At 35.8% G+C, this 18,075-nt stretch overlaps 1 protein-coding gene across 3 annotated transcripts in view; it reads right to left on the bottom strand.

Annotated features, from left to right (window-relative positions):
• Positions 1–1,554, bottom strand: part of ANXA10 (annexin A10) — a 97,011-nt gene extending 95,457 nt beyond the window's left edge. Inside the window, exon 1 of one of the 3 annotated variants that reach the window (XM_077846579.1) lies at positions 1,355–1,554. In XM_077846579.1, the coding sequence (XP_077702705.1) occupies positions 1,355–1,372 (18 nt within the window). In that variant the 5' untranslated portion in view covers positions 1,373–1,554. The remainder of the gene's footprint in view (positions 1–1,354) is intronic. The other 2 variants (XM_077846578.1, XM_077846577.1) reach the window with 2 other exon arrangements.
• Positions 1,555–18,075: the final 16,521 nt, after the last annotated feature.

The following is an 18,075-nucleotide window of genomic DNA, read 5'->3' as shown; positions in this document are numbered from 1 at the left end:
AAGATAATAAAAAATCACCTTAAAATATAATGAAGTTGATTATGTAAAACCATTTTATTATCAAAACGTGCTGAGATAATACATAAAACCTAACATTTATCTCTTAAATGATCAAAAATACTTAAAATGAATATTTAAGCATGCTCAAATCAAACTCTTTAGTCTCGGATATCCTTTATCTGCTCTAGAACCCTAGGCCATTGTTGCATTTCTTTAAAATCTTATCATCTTCATAACTTTTAATATTCCCTGAAATATAGCTTATATATCCTTCCTTTGATAAATTGGCATACATGGCATATAGAATATAATATTATTTCCAAATAATTATATTTGAATGACTATAAAGTGAGAAAACAGTAGCTTTTTACAAATTAAATCATTTGTAAAATCATTTACCATGCTGGTCTAAATTACCTCATCACTTTTATTTCTCTGTAGTGAAGTGTAACTGCTGCACAATTAATAAAACCGTAATGTTAAGTTTTAACTGCCTGTGAGATCCTAGAATCTCAAGATGAGATTAAGCGTAAGGCAACAGTGATGAAAAGTGGACTCATTTTAGATCCTTATTCAATATTTAATTTGAAAAGCAAAATAAATGAAATTTCTCAAAAATTAATACTTTTTAAATAAGTAAATAAAATTATTTTTTTTGCCAAAGTTTAACCAAATAATTATGCTGTGATTTTTTTTTTGCATAAAACTTTTTGCAGTAAAACTAATAAGCTTCCTGAGAACATTTTTTTATTATATAGATTTAAAAAATTGTCATCAACACAGAACACAGTTACATATAATTTCTAAGACCATGCATAATGGGTATCTTTTAAAAATGTACATTTAGACAACTGAGTGTCTATGTCAGCTCTTCAAAAGTTCGTGGCCTTTAGAACAGTTGGATCAAAATGATTCAGACGAGAAAAAAATACTAAACTGAGTTATGCCTTGCTTAAATTCAACAGCTAATCATTAAAAAATAAACTATTTTCTGCAGAGAACATAGATTTAAAATAAAAATTAACAATCACATTTATTTTTAGTTTCTTATAGAAATACATATGGGGAAATATAACTTCTGTGAGAAATCAAAGAGAGGTCACTTATGAAAGTAACGGCATCTAAATTCCCTTTATGGAATAATAAATTCAAAAATAGCATAGGTTTGAGATTTAATAATATTAACTTTATTTAATAGCTATGTTGAACACCTACTAATTAAAAATTTAATGAAAATAAATTAAAATGTCAATATTTTCTGGTGAAAATGTCAAGTACTACACTGAAATGTTATAAATAAGGTTCAAATCTCAAAAGACTGGAAACGTTTTATAGAAGCAGCCGTTATACTTACATAGTCTCCGCAGAACATTTTGATGATTGAGGTTAACTTCAGAGTAAAACAAAAGAGTTTTAGTAAGTGATCAGTTGCATAGGCTTGTCTTCCTATGGAGACAAAGAATCGAGGATCACGGTTCAAATTTATATGTCTACTGTTCACCTCAGTCTCTCGGGAAAGAAAATACAGGGTCAATTCATGTCTCAAGATACAGTATTTACCCTGAGTTATCAGTCATAGGTGACCAGGTAGGAATATTGCACAAAATAAATAAAACCTCTGGTCCTGTGTTGATTTAAGGAACATACATTAGCCAACCAATGAAAGAAGTGTAATCTTTAGAAAAAGCAGATGACTTATGGAAAGGCAAGTTGATTAGTCACAAAGTTAATGATTTATTTTCTGCTTTACCATTTTTAGATAATCTTCCAGGTAATCAGGCCCCTAGCTTCATGTTTCAAATTGCTAAATTCTATGTGCATCTATATTATTAAGTATTCTTAACTACCGTGTATCTGGTCATAAATTAAAAAAAATAATATATTTAGGTCAGAATTGAATACACAGCAATAAGTCTTTGGAGAAACTATAAATTCATTATCATTTTCGGACTTCATATATATTTTCATTTTACTATTTAATTTTATTACATTTTAAGGAAATAGTTTTAAAAATACCTTCAGGGATCCCTGGGTGGCGCAGTGGTTTGGCGCCTGCCTTTGGCCCAGGGTGCGATCCTGGAGACCCAGGATCAAATCCCACGTCGGGCTCCCGGTGCATGGAGCCTGCTTCTCCCTCTGCCTATGTCTCTGCCTCTCTCTCTGTGACTATCATAAATAAATAAATAAAAAATAAAAAAATTAAAAAAAAATTTTAAAAATAAAAATACCTTCAAATTCTAATGAATTGTTAGGAAATGTCTATCTCTTAAGTTTCAAACATTATTCCAGATATCAAATAAACATGTATTATATCATTCTACTGCCATTTATTGAACAGCACAGAATTCATTTAGTCTATAAAATTTTTAAAAAATTTTGAAAGTGAATTACAGGTAAATAATTTTTCATTGAAAGAACATAAAATTAAAAAAAAAAAGAACATAAAATTACAGTAAGTATCAGTGGAGCAGCTTCCATAACTACTTTGCTCAAAATCAGTCTACTGTTAAAATATGGATGAAAATCATTAAGCAAGATAATGCAATGTTTACTATGAGCAGAAAAATATATCTGGGGCATTCAATTCATAAGATTCTGATTAATTTAATAATATACTTGGTACCATGTTATGCCTGCTCATGAAAAAGTTACAAAAAATGAATCATTCTGTGTATATGTGTGTACACGTGTTTGTACGTGTGTCTGTATTTATGTCTGAATTTGTCTTGTGTTTTTTCTGTGTGTATGTAAAGAGCATATAGTAATTACTAATAACTTTATACTTGCATGTATACGGTTCAAGGTTAAAAACAAAGGAACATTTATTTTTCAACTAAAAATATCATTTTCTTTCTTTTTTAAAAAAATTTATTTATTTTAGAGAGAGAAAGAGAGAGAGGAGCACTTGGGGGGAGGGTCAGAGGGAGAGAATCCTTAAGCAGATGGCAGGGAGCGTGGACCTTGAGACCGGGCTTGATCCCAGGACTCCCTGGGTTCATGACCCGAGCTGAAATCCAGAGTCACAGAGTCAGCCACCTAACCAAATGATCCACGCAGGTTCCACCATTTTCTCTGTTATGGTTATTTTTAAAAGTTGTGTGATTTGTGGCTATAATTATAGACTGTGTCAGCGTGAAATGAAAATTTTCAAAATATTTGAGACAAACATATTTTCTCTAATATTATCAGATAATTGAGAGAAAAGAGATTTGGTGATATTTCCTACTTTCCTTCTAGATGATGATTATTTTATTTTTATTCATCACTACTTTGCAACTTAGCTTTTTAAAAAATAAACTTAGTTACAACGATGAGGTCTGGGATTTGCTTAAAACATTTCATGTGAAAAAGGCGTGGGGAATGTTAATTCAGTATCACAAAATCTTGAAAGTTGTTCAAGAGATGGCAGTGCATTAGATAATTCAATTTTTGTTTATATTTGAAAATTTTCATGATAATTTTTTGAAGTTTAACTTATTTAAATATGATTAAAATATCTAATATATGGAAAGCAAGAAATGCTAACAATAGTTACTAATAGTAAAAGTTATAAAGCTTTTACTCTATATTAGGCACTGTTTCAAGCAAATTTACCCATATAAGTGAATTTAATTCTTACAACAACTGTATAGGTTAGGCGCTATTACCTGTATTTTCATGAGGAGAATATTGAGGTACGATGTAGTCAGAAAATTTGCCCAAAATCATACCCTAAGAAGTGCTTCAGTGGAAATTTGAGCTTAGGTAGTCCAACATCAGAAACTATAACCTCAATGTCTATGGTATAAAGATATTCTGTTAAATAAATAAGAAAAAAAACCCAAAAGATAAATAAATAAGACAGGAATTACATAGAACAAAATTTAAAAGCATATTCTTGATTCAAAGGTATTTATATTTTAGTAGATGGGTAAAATTCATAGTATATAAGGTGAGAAATGATAAATGCCATAAGCAGGTTATGGAAACTATGGACAATTTCATAAAAAGCAAATTACTTTCGGCTGTGAGAAAAGCAAAAAGTAGCATTTGAAATACAAATTAGAAGGAGGGAAAGGGTCTTCCTGCGCAGAAACGGAGAAACAAACACTTGGGGGTAGAGGAGGGAGGTGGAAGGTCTGAAGTGTGTACCGTAATTGTATTAATTCTAAATTTGACTTTGAAGAGTGACATATGGCCTATACCAAATTTTTCCTGTTACATTTATTTGAGTTAAAATTCAACCTTATAGGTACAAAGGAGGAATACTAGCAGCGTTCAATATATTGGAATTAACGTTGTCCCTGGTCACAAATCAGCACATGCTGGATCAGAGAGGAGATAAGCTAAAACTGTATAAAAAGACAGAATGACTTCGAGGCCAAAAAGACATGCTTGTAACCTGTCAAAGTCAATACTTAAAAAAAAAAAAAGAAAAGCGATAAATCCAAAGGCAGGTGGGTTAGTTAGACAAATGGGGCAAATATTGGTTGTACCCCACTAATAATTGCTTAAGTTAGAGGTGCGGTGGCCTGACACTAGGTGTGGTGTAGGTTATTGTTTTTACTGTACTGATCATTTGATTTCTTCATTTCTGGTACACGTATATACTCCGCTGTTCCTTTGATTTGGGGCTGAGCCATGTGACCAGCTCCACCTGATGGATTGTGACTTGGGGGTAGCATGGTATGGCTGAGCACAGGCTTTTATTATTTATTTATTTATTTATTTATTTATTTATTTAGGTTGCAAATTAAATTTTTTTTTTTTTACATCTTTGCATCAATGTTCCCACATCCGTATCCATTAGATCCGTGGGATTAGATCCTTTTTTTTAGTTTTTTTTTTAATTGGTGTTCAATTTGCCAACAAAAAGCATAACCCCCAGGGCTCATCCTGTCAAGTGCCCCCCTCAGTGCCCGTCACCCAGTCACCCCAACCCCCTGCCCACCTCCCCTTCCATCACCCCTTTTTCGTTTCCCAGAGTTAGGTGCGCAGGCTTTTGGATACCTGGAGGTCTTCTGCTGGTCTGGTCTGCGGCTTGTGCTCTCCGGCACCTTCTCTCCAGAAGGGCAGACACGCAGGTGAGAACCCAGGGGCAGCAGGCCTCAGGGGCGCCTCGGCCTCTCGATTTGCAGTAGGCATCGAAGGCAATCCTCACCTGGGCAACGTTCACCACTGCATTCTGGCTGGAGGCAATTCAACCTTGACCTTATGAATCTTTTTTTTTTTTTTTTGAAAATTATTCACTAGGCGATCATCTAGATAAAATTTGAATCCCTGTGTAGTATGTCATACCAAACAATCATGTAATCCTCCTAGGAGCCAATTTTATATATCCTTCACTCCATTTATTAGCAAATACTTATTAAGCAACAGATACGTGCCTAGAAAGGCACTAGGTGCTTGGGGTACTTCACTGAACAAGACAAAGTTTCCTTCCTTGTGCTGCTTATGTATATCAATTAATAATTTGGGATTTCAATTTTATACAAGATTCCAAAAAAGGCTTATTAATGTAGGTTGTTTGATATAAATTTGTCTATACTCGTATAATAATATTGCCTCCTTGAGCACTACAAAAATACCTAAAAATAACAATTGTGAGAAGATGGCTGTAAATAGAACAAATTTCTTTTCCAGTTCAACAGTGGTTTTTAAACTGTTTTGTCTCAATATTCCCTAATGATTTTTTTTAAAAGACTTTTATTTATTTATTTAAGACAAAAAGAGTGCTGAGCAGGGATCCTGAGTGAGGAGGAGAGGGCTTGATCCCAGGACCCTGAGCCAAAGGCAGACACTTAACTGACTGAGCGCCCCCAGCGCCCCTTCCCTAATGAGTTTTGGAGAATTATGTACATCTTTATCCTTCTAAAAGGTGTTGTATAAATATTTTTATTCAAGATTAGATAGCTGCAATGTATCTTTCTACTCTTTGAAAAGCCTCCGCTGATATCCCAATACAGTAGCAATTCCATCCCCTCTGTCATTAAAAAAACATATAATAAGCCCTTAACAGTTGCTGTTGTGCATCCTTCCTCGGCCTCTCTGACCTCCTATTTCCATCCATTTCCCTTTCAGATGTCTGTCCTGAAGTGTAATGTATGTTTTGGAAAAGTCATCTTATTAAATTACGTGTGTACATTTTTTTTCCTCTGAGCTTGCCTGTGTAGGTTTCCATTTTCATTTAAATCTGTAAGCTACTCGTTCCTTTCCCCTAATCTTTGTTATTTTTATAAACAACTTTATATGATCTACAATTAACCACATCCATCTAAAGTGTGTTATTTGATAAGTTTTGAAGGTATATACATCTGTGGAACTGAAACCAAAGTCAAGATTCAAGACATTTTCATCCCTCACAAAGGCGTTCCCGATCTTTGTGTCGTTTCTTCCTCCATCTACCTCTTGCCCTAGGCAACTACTGATCTGGTTTTCGCAACTCTGGATTAGTTTGATTTGTTGAGAATTTCATAGAAGTGGGATTGTAGGCTACGTATTCTTTTTTGTCTGGATTTTTCCAGTAGAATATTTCTGGGATTGATTTCATGTATATATCAAGTGTTCATTCCTGATTATTGCAGAGTAATATTCCATTGTGTGGATCTGCTACATATTATTCACCCATTTACCTGTTGATCACCTGGCGGTCACATAAGTAAGGATGCTTTTATGCCAACGCTTGACATTATCACCTCTTAAAATTTTAGTTTTATCAGTGTAGCTGTACCACACTGTGCTTCGCGCTTGCAATCCCCTTATGACCAAGGAGACAGAGTGTCTTTTCATATACCAAATGGGCATTTTTACATCTTCTTACGCAAGTTGTTCAAATCTTTTATCCATTTTCCAACTGAGTTGATGGTTTCAGTGCCGAGTTATAAGAGATCTTTTTTCTTTATCATCTTCAATTCACAAATGCATGCTTTAAGTGCGTGCCTTGTCTTTCCATTTTTGAAATGATGTCCTACGAATGGGAAATTTTTCTTTATTTCTAATTAGTAATTGGACAAAGTCCACTTAATAATTTTTAGATTCATGCTGTTTGTGTCTTAAAAGGTTTTTGCCTACTCCAGTGTCACAGTGTTTCTTTTAGAAGTTTATGGTTACATTTCCTACAGGAGATATGATCAATACTCATATTTTGTATGATGTAAAGTACGAGTCATGCTTTATTTTTTCTTTCCCCCCATAGGGAAGCTCAGATTTACAGCTCCATTTGTTTATAAGATTTTCTTTTCTCCGTTAATATATCCTGACACTTGAGTCAAAAATTATTTTACCATATATGTATTAATAGGCTCTGCGTTACACTTTCCTTTCACCAATATTACACTGTCTTAATTAATATCAAATAATGTGATTTTTCACACTTGATATACTTCTCTTTCTCCTACTCCCGTTCTTCTTTCTCCGCTGCCTCCTTTTTTAATTGTGTGGCTCCTGTGCATTACTTCCATTATTTTATGAGTTTTAAAACAGCCTGCCAATTTCTTTTAATTCGGATTGTACTGAATTTATGGGTCATTTTGAGAAGAAATGATCCCTATACAATATTTAATCTCCAAATTCATGAACACAGTATATTTCTCATTTATTGAAATGTACTTTTTTCATGCATATTTTGTTGTTTTTAGTTCATTAATTTTATTTTAATTTTATTAAAAGACCTCACATTTTCTGATTCCATTGAAAATAATATTATATTTGGTACTTTATTTTACAGTTTTTTAGTACTAATAAATGGGTATAGCATTGATTTGTATATATTTACATTGTGTTCTGTGACCTTGCTAAGTTAATTTGTTAGTTTTTTCAGCTCTTTCGTAAATCTTTAGGATATTCTACATAAACAGGTCGGTTTGAAGAAAAAAATATAATTTTTTCTCCTTCCTTTCCAATCTGTATTTTTAAAATTTATTTTTCTCTATTTTCTTGGCTAAGAATTTTGAATAAATAGTAGAGTAGGCATCCTAAACTTTTATCAATCCTAGAGGGGAGTATTCAGTTTTTCATCATTAAGTATATTACCTAAGGTATATTTAAATATACCTTAAAAGATATATTTTCAGTCTCCTATTCATAGTTTACCGAGAGTTTTTTTTTTTTCATCATGAATGTTTGGTGGATTTTTAAAATTTCTTTTTTTGAAACTATTAAGATAATTAAATGAACTATTTCCTTTATTGTATCAATATATTGAGTTATAGTAATTTATTTTGAATGTTAAGTTAACCTTTATTCCTGCAAAAAATTCTGCTTGGCCACTATGTATTGTGTTTTTAATATATTGTTGAATTTAGTATTCTAATATTTTCTTTAAAAATTATATCTAATATTCATAAAGGATAAAATATTGGTATTTTCTTTTTCTTTTTTTTCTTTTTTTTAATATTTTATTTATTTATTCATGAGAGACACAGAGAGAGGGACAGAGACACAGGCAGAGGGAGAAGCAGGCTACAAGCAAGGAGCCTGACGTGGGACTCAATCCCAGGACCCCGGAGTCATGCCCTGGACTGAAGGCAGATGCCCAACTGCTGAGCCACCCAGGTGCCCTGGTATTTTCTTTTTCATAATAGATTTGTCTAGCTTTGTTATCAGAGGAATAATGACCTTATAAAATTAATTATGAAGTGTTTCTTTTTCATCTAATTTTGAAAGAATCTGTGTAATATTAATATTATTTCTTTCGGTAGTAGTTGATTGATTTCACTAGTGAAGCCATACTAGTCTGGATTTATTCTTGGTAAAGTTTATTCCTATTATGGATTTAATGTTAAGCTACTCAAATTTCAATCTTTTCTTATTTTTATCATTAACATAAATTAATGTATTTTTTAATTTAAATTCAATTAGCCAAAATATAGTGCATCATTAGTTTCAGATGTAGTGTTCAAGAATTTATCAGTTGCGTGTAACACTCAGTGTTCATCACACCACGTGCCCTCCTTGATGTCCATCACCCAGTTACCCCATCCCCCCACCCACCTCCCCTCCTGCAACCTTTAGTTTGTTTCCCAGAGTTGAGTCTCTCATGGTTTGTCTCCCTCTCTGATTTCTTCCCATTCAGTTTTCCTTCCCTTCTCCTATGATCTTCTGTAGTGTTTCTTATATTTCCTACATGAGTAAAATCATGTGATAATTATTCTCTCATTGACTTATTTCACTCAGCATAATATCCTCCAGTTCCATCCACATCAGTGTAAATGTAAGTATCCTTTCTGACGGCTGAATAATATCCCATTGTATACATAGACCACATCTTCTCTATCCATTCATCTGTTGATGGACATCTCAGGTCCTTCCACAGTTTGGCTACTGTGGACATTGCTATCATGAATTTTGGGGTGCAGGTGCCCCTTTGGATCACTACATTGATATCTTTGGGATAAATGCATAGTAGTACAATTCCTGCGTCATAGGGCAGCTCTATTTGTAACTTCTTGAGGAACCTCTACATTGTTTTCCAGAACGGCTGCTCCAGTTCACATTCCCACCCACAGTGCAAGAGGGTTCCCCTTTCTCCACATCCCTGCCAACATTTGTTGTTTCCTGCCTTATATTTAGCTGTTCTGACTGGTGTAAACTGGTATCTCATTGTAGTTTTGATTTATATTTTCCTGATGACAAGTTATGTGGAGTATTTTTTCATGTGCTTGTTGGCCATGTGTAGGTCTTCTTTGCAGAAATTATCTGTTCATGTCTTCTGCCCATTTCTTCACTGGATTATTTATTTTTTGGCTGTTGAGTTCTTTATAGATCTTGGATTCTAGCCCTTTATATGATCTGTCATTTGCAAATATCCTCTCCCATTCTGTAGGTTGTCTTTGAGTTTTGTGGACTGTTTCTTTTGCTGTGCAGAAGCTTCTTATCTTGATGAAGTCCCGATAGTTCATTTTTGCTTTTGTTTCTCTTGCCTTCGTGGATGTATCTTGCAAGAAGTTGCTGTGACCGAGTTCAAAAAGGGTGTTGCCTGGGTTCTCCTCTAGGATTTTGATGGAATCTTGTCTCACATTTAGATCTCTCATCCACTTTGAGTGTATCTTTGTGTCTGGTGTAAGAGAATGGTCTAGTTTCATTCTTCTGCATGTGGATGTCCAATTTTCCCAGCACCATTTATTGAAGAAACTGTCCTTTTTCCAGTGGATAGTCTTTCCAGCTTTTTCGAATATTAGTTGACCACAGAGTTGAGGGCCCATTTCTGGATTCTCTATTCTGTTCCATTGATCTCTGTGCCTGTTTTTGTGCCAGCACCACACGGTCTTGATGATCACAGCTTTGTAGTATAGCTTGAAGTCAGGCATCGTGATGCTGCCAGCTTTGGTTTTCCCTTTTTAACATTCCTAAGTCTATTCAGGGTCATTCTAGTTCCATACAAATTTTAGGATTAAGGGATTGCATTGAACATGTAAATTGCCCTGGGTAGCATAGACATTTTTCACAATATTAATTCTTCCAATCCATGAGCATGGAAAATTTTTCCATCTCTTTGTGTCTTCCTCAATTTCTTTCAGAAGTGTTCTGTAGTTTGTGCAGATCCTATATCTCTTTGGTTAGGTTTAGTCCTAGGTATCTTATTCTTTTGAGTGCAGTTGTAAGTGGGATTGATTCCTTAATTTATCTTTCTTCAGCCTCAGTGAATAGAAGTTCAACTCATTTCTGTGCATTGATTTTGTATCCTGCCACATTGCTGAATTGCTGTATGAATTCTAGCAATTTGGGGGCGGAGTCTTTGGGATTTTCCACATAAAGTACCATGCCATCTGTAAAGAATGAGAGTTTGACTTCTTCATTGCCAATTTGAATGCTTTTTATTTCTTTTTGTTGCCTCATTGCTGAGGCTTGGACTTCTAGTACTATGTTGAACAATAGTAGGGACAATGGACACCCCTGTCATGTTCCTGATCTTAGGGGAAAAGCTCTTAGTTTTTCCCCTTTGAGAATATTTGCTGTTGTCTTTTCATAGATGGCTTTAGTAATGTTGAGATATGCTCCCTCTATCCCTGTACTATGGAAAGTTTTAATCAAGAAGGGGTGCTGTATTTTGTCAAAAGCTTTTTCTGCATCAATTGAGAGGATCATATGGTTCTTTTCTTTTATTAATGTGGTGGTTCAGGTTGATTGATTTGTGAATGTTGAACCAACTTTGCTGCCCAGGTTCCCACTTGGTTGTGGTGAATAATCCTTTGAATGTACTGTTGGATCCAATTGTCTAGTATTTTGGTGAGAATTTCAACATCACGTTCGTCGGGAATATTGGTCTGTAATTCTCCTTTTCTCATGGGGTCTTTGGTTTTGGGGTCAAGGTAATGCTGGCCTCATAGAACGAGTTTGGAAGTTTTCTTTCCATTTCTATTTATTGAAACATCTTCAGAAGAGTCGGTATTAGTTCTTTTTTAAATGTTTTGTAGAATTCCCCTGGGAAGCCATCTGGCCCTAGACTCCTGTTGGGAGACTTTTGATTACTGTTTAAATTTCCTTCCTGGTTATGGGTCTGTTCAGATTTTCTATTTCTTCCTGTTTCAATGTTGGTAGCTCGTAAGTTTCCAGGAAAGCATCCATTTCTTCCAGATTGCCTAATTTGTTGGCATATAGTTGTTCATAATATGTTCTTAAAATTGTCTGTATTTCCCTGGTGTTGGTTGTGATCTCTCATCTTTCATTGACGATTTTATTAATTTATTTTCTTTTTGATAAGTCTGACCAGGGGTTTATCAATCTTCTTAATTCTTTCAAAGAGCCAGCTTTTAGTTTCATTGATCTATGCTATTGTTCTTCTAGTTTCTATTTCATTGATACCTGCTCATATTTATTATTTATATTCTCCTGCCTGATTTATGCTTGGTTTCCTATTCTTCCTCTAGCTCCTGTAAGTGTAAGGTTAGCATGTGTATTTGAGACATTTCTAATTTTTAAAAAGAGACTTGTATTGCTATGTACTTCCCTCTTGGGATCGCCTTTCCTGCATTCCAAAGGTTTTGAACAGTTGTGTTTTGTTTTCATTTGTTTGCATGAATTTTTAAAATTATTAAATTTCCTGATTGACCAATTCATTCTTTAGTAGGATGCTCTTTAACCTCTAAGTGTTTGGTTTTCTTCCAAATTTCCTTTAGTGATTGGGCTCCAGTTTCAAAGCATTGTGGTCTGAAAATATGCAGGGAATGATAGAAATCTTTTCATATTGGTTGAGACCTGATTTGTGACCCAGTATGTGACTCTTTTGGAGAAAGTTCCATGTGTATCTGAAAAGAATGTGTATTTTTTTGCTGTAGAGTGGAATGCTCTCTCTATATTTGGAAGTCCATATGGTCCAGTGTGTCATTCAAAGCCCTTGTTTCCTTGTTGATCTTCTGCTTACATGATCTGTCCACTTCTGTGAGTGGGGCATTGAAGTCTCCTACTACTAGTGTATTATTATCAATGTTTGTTTCATTTGATTATTAATTGGTTTATATAATTGGCTGCTCCCAAGTTAGGACCATAAATCTATATAATTGTTGGATCTTATTGGATAGACCCTTTAAATATGATGTAGTGTCTCTGTTCATTCATTACTACAGTCTTTGTTTTAAAATTTAATTTGTCTGATGTGAAGATTGCTACTCCAGCTTTCTTTGAGGTCCGTTAGCATGATAAATTGTTCTCCACATCCTCACATTTTAGGCCTAAAGTGAATCTTTTGTTGGGATGCCTGGGTGGCTTAGTCATTGAGCATCTGCCTTTGGCTCAGTTCATGACCCTGGGGTCCTGGAATCCAGTCCCACATCGGGCTCCCCATATGGAGCCTGTTTCTCCCTCTGCCTGTGTCTCTGCCTCTCTCTCTCTCTATCTCTCATGAATAAATAAAATCTTAAAAAAAATAAAATGAATCATTTGTAGACAGCATATGGACAGGTCTTGCTTTTTTATCCAATATGATATCCTGCATCTTTTGATTGAGGCATAGCCGATTTACATTCAGAGTGACATTTAAAAAATATGCAATTAGTGCCATTGTTTTACCTGTAAAGTCCCTGTTTCTGTGGGTTGTCTCTGTTTCTTTCTGGTGTATGTTACTTTTGGACTCTCTCTTCTCTTACAAGATCCCCCTTATTATTTCTTGCAGGGCTGGTTTAGTGACCACATATTCTTTTAGTTTCTGTCTGTCCTGGAAGCTATTTATCTCTCCTTCCATTCTGAATGACAGCCTCGCTGGATGAAGTATTCTTGGCTGCATGTTCTTCTCATCAGGACCCTGAATATGTCATGCCAGCCCTTTCTCGCCTGCCAGATCTCTGCAGAGAGGTCTGCTGCCTATCTAATGTTCCTGCCCCTGTAGGTTAAGGAGTTCTTGTCTCAAGCTCCTTTCACGATTTTCTCTTTGTCTCTGAAATTTGCAGGCTTCACTATTATGTTAAGGTGTTGATCTATTTTTGTTGATTTGGGAGGGGTCTTCTCTACCTCTCGGACTTGAGTAACTGTTTCCTTCCCCAGATTAGGGAAGTTTTCAGCTATGATTTGCTTCCATATATCTTCTATCCTCCCTTCTTTCTTTTCCCTCAGGAACCCCAGTAATTCTAATATTGTTTATTTTCATGCCATCACTGATTTCTTGAAGCCACCCCTCATGGTCCATTGTTTTTCTTTTCCTCAGCTTAATTCCTTACCATCAACTTGTCTTCTATGTCACCAACTCTGTCTTCCGCCTCATTTACCCTAACTATTAGAACATCTAATTTAGGGCAGCCCCGGTGGCGCAGCGGCTTAGCGCCGCCTGCAGCCCGGGGTGTGATCCTGGAGACCCCGGATCGAGTCCCACGTCAGGCTCCCTGCGTACAGCCTGCTTCTCTCTCTGCCTGTGTCTCCGCCTCTCTTTCGCTCTTTCTGAATAAATAAATAAATAAATCTTTAAAAAAAAAAAAAAAAAAAGAACATCTAATTTAGTCTGTATCTCATTTAAAACATTTTTAATTTTGGCCTGATTAGATATCATTTTTGCACAAAGAGATTATTTAGTGTCTTTTGTGCTTTTTTTCAAGCCCAGCTTGTAACTTTATAAATATCCTGAATCCCAGCTGTGACATCTTCCTTATAGCCGTATCGTTTAGAACTGGGATAGGGAGTATTACCTCTCATTCTTTCTTTTGTTGTGAATTCCTCCTTCTAGTCATTTTTCCCAGAGAAGAATGGATAAAATATGAACAAATTAAAACTCTGCCTCAAGTGAAATACACAGTAGACAATTTCAAAGAGGCCAGAAACCAAAATCCCAAAATTGAAAAGATTACGAAAGAAAACAAAAAAAAAAAGGAAGAGAGTATATAATCTCCCAGGTGAACAAAACAGGGTGACCCACTTGGTCCTGAGTGTATTTTGGTCTGTGTGTTAAAAGACACTAAATCTCCAAATTTTATAGAAAGTAAAACTTATATATTATACAAAAATAAAATTGAATATAGTAAAAGATGCCAAAAAAATATACCTATAAAATATTTAAAAAATTAAAGTTAAAAAAAAACCCTTAAAAACAAAGAATTGATAAAATAAGAAACTAGTTAAAAAGGGAAAAAAAAAGAAAATTTTAAACAAATTTAAATGAATCATGAGAAAAACTCTCAAATTCTATATGTGCTCTCCTCTAGAGGTGGGGTGTTACAGTGCTGAGTGCTCCATAAACTTGGTGTTCCCTGTTCTTCCAGCTGGTCCGGGGGAGATGCCTGCAGGGCTGACTCTCAGGTGTCATTGCCCCAACAGTTACGCCACCCCTTGCCAAAGGCCTGAGCTCAGTGTGAGCTGATTCTGTTTGTTTGTTTTTGTGGCTTTTATTCCCTGAAGGCTTTCCACCCTCTTTAGAGGATGAGAACAAAAATGGCTGAGCCACAGCTGGAAAGACCTGGGTCCCCTTTCTTAATAAACCTGCAGGGATACGCAGTCTTCACTCTTGTAGGTGCCACACTCTGCAGATTCCTGGGGTTGGTGCCCACACTGATCCTCCCCAGGGGAAGGTGGAGGATCCTGTTTGCTGTTCTTTGTGGGACCCTCAAGGAGAGCAATTGCCTAACCGTGCACACTACACACACCCCTCTTGAGGGGAGGCAGTGGGACCCTACTTTCTTGTCCTTTGCAAGCCTCCAAGCCCTTTGACCGAGAGCTGTCACTGGATCCTGAGTGGTTTGGGGTTTACAGTGAACCGAGCTGAGAGCTGTCTTCTCTCTCACAGACCATAACAGGTGCCCAGGTCCAACGCTTGGGAACTGTTCGAGCTCAGGCACCTTGTTCTCTCTGTGATCCGGGGATCCTGGACCACATTGTCCCACCTAGGATTCTGCTCCCACGGCACTACTGAGCATCTTTTAGGCAGGGATGTCCCTCCCTGGAGCAGATTTCTGGAGGTTCTGGTTGTGTGCTGTGGTGCTACATCACTCTCCAGTAGAAGGCTTGCGGGGGCTCCCCCTCCCCTCCCCTGGCTGGGCCTATCTTCTGATGGTTTCACTTCTCATCAGTTTCACTTCTCCACACTCTTCCCTTGCAAAAAAAAAAAAGGTGTTTTTCTATTTGTAGAATTCCAGCAATTCTTCTCTTACATCTCAGATTGGATTTATAGGTGTTCCAAGTGATTTGACAATCATCTAGCTAAATTCAGGGGAGCAGGTGAACCGAGGCCCGCCACTCTTCTGCTATCTTGCCTCCTTCCCTCCCCAATTTCCATGTCTTATTATGTCCAAATGCTTATAAGAGGGGCTTCGAGGTCTTCTCCTAACTTACTGTATGGGCTAATTTAGAATTAGTTTCTAGGACAGTCTACTGGATATGTGTCACACTTTACTATTTCTTTGAATGTCTAGTATTTTTGTTTTAAATTGCCAGTGCCTCTTCTGATCCTAAACTCACTTTTGGCACTTAGACCATATGAGACTATGTTTTTTTCCTGCCTATTTGCATTATCATAACTGAGAGGGTTGAGAGAACTAGTAATTCAAAAGTAACAAACTCTTATTCTGTATGTTGGCAAATTGAACACCAATAAAAAATAAATTTATTATTAAAACAAACAAGCAAACAAACAAAAAACAAAAAAAGTAACAAACTCAGGTTCTAAATTCTCAAACTCACATTTCTTACTGTTTTAGAGCTGATTTATGAGAGTGAAATTTTCTATGGTTTCTGTCTGATTTTGGACAACTTCTAGTAGCTTTTTAAAAAATATTTTATTTATTTATTCATGAGAGACAGAGAGAGAGAGAGAGGAAGAGACACAGGCAGAGGGACAAGCAGGCTCCCTGCAGGGACCTAATGGGGGACTGCATCCCAGGACCCCGGGATCATGACCTGAGCTGAAGGCAGACACCAGCCACTGAGCCACCCAGGTGCCCCCATAGCTTGATTTTTTATTTTATCCAGTTGTTATAACTGTCATCTGTTATAATTATCATCTCTCTAAGGTGGTTGAGGCTACACAACTACTTTAGTTGGACACCAATACTGGAAGTTCTCACTTTATACATTGAAAAATAATTTGTAAAAAAAAAATTAATCTGAACATTTTAAAAATGTTCAAAAATTTGAACATATGGAGCACCTGGGTGGCTCAGTCACTTAAGTGGCCAACTCTTGATTCAAACTCAAATCATGATCTCAGGGTGGTGAGACTGAGCCCTGAACTGGGCTCTGCACTCAATGAGAGAGCCTGCTTGGGATCCTACCCCTCTCCATCTGCCTCTTCCCCTGCTGATGTGCTTGCTCGGTCTAAATAAATAAATAAATAAATAAATAAATAAATAAATAAATCTTTTTTAAAAGCTCCTGTGAACATAAGCGTTTAAATGTGAAAATTGTTTCTTCCTGATAGATGTCCTTGGAGTAATAGCGTGCATTTTGCCAAAAATACAAATGTCTTTAAAATACATTGTAATATACTGAAATAGATAAATTACTTTCTCAATGAGCACATGTATCCAGGCATGCCTGTTATGGATAGCTGGAATGAGAGAGAGTATAGCACACATTCTAGTTGTACATTTTTTTGTTGTTTTTTTTGTTTTTTTTTAGTTGTACTTTTTTAATAGGCGTAAACTCTGAGAAGTGAGTTTAATAAGTACTTTGGTAGGAATAGCAGTTTTGTTACAGGAATGTAACTTGGGGTACCTGGGTAGTTCAGTCAGTTAGGCATCCAATTTTTGATTTTGGCCTAAGTCCTGATCTCAGGGTTATGAGATCCAGCCCCAAGATGGGCTCTCCACTCAGTGGGGAGTCTGCTTGAGATTCTCTCTACCTCTCCTTCTGCTTCTCCCCCTCTGTGTTTTCTCTGTTTCTCTGTCTCTTTAGAATAAATAAATCTTTTTCAAAAAAGAATGTAATTCAATTCTGTAAAGCTCCAAGTGATTTGAACATTGTACTTTATATAAAAATATTTATCAGTTTATTAGTTTACAGATATATTTATTTCAGAAGGATTTGCTACTCAGTCATAATAATCATTCGTTTCAATTTCTAGTAAATAATCAAAAAGCAAGACCTCTTAAATGACTATTGATTTTGCTCTTATTCTTTTATTAGTTACATCTTGCTGTTAGAGTTAAAATTAAACATGACTGGGAGAAAGCAACTCTATAAATAGGAAAATTTTTGGTTGAACTTCCTTTACCTGGTAACAAAGACCTATATCTTTATGCTAATGTTTAATTTTCTTTCTTTTTTTATTTTTATTAAAATCATTTTAAGATTTTTTATTTCTTCATTAATGAGAGACAGAGAGAGAGAGACAGAGACAGAGACACAGGCAGAGGGAGAAGCAGGCTCCATGCAGGGAGCCCGATGCGGGATTCGATCCCGGGACCCGCGATCACACCCTGGGCCGAAGGTAGGTGCTAAACTGCTGAGCCACCCAGGGATCCCCTAATTTTCTTTCTTAATGCATAATTATCTTTAAGTCCCTTGAAAGAACTTGGCAAATGGATAGAAGATATATTAATAATTTCATATCATGTTTGAAAATAATTGTCTGTAATTTTGACTTTGACAGAGTTAGAGCAGCAATAAACTTCTGAAAAAAACATTATTCTTATTTTGACTGATGATGGTTTTCCAAAGTCCTATGTTCCAAGATGGAGTGGA

The sequence above is a fragment of the Canis aureus genome, chromosome 13 (genome assembly GCF_053574225.1).
Source record: "Canis aureus isolate CA01 chromosome 13, VMU_Caureus_v.1.0, whole genome shotgun sequence".
In the NCBI taxonomy this organism is placed as follows: Eukaryota; Metazoa; Chordata; class Mammalia; order Carnivora; family Canidae; genus Canis; species Canis aureus.
Note: the sequence above shows the minus strand (reverse complement) of the source record. Positions and strands in the feature narration are given on the sequence as shown.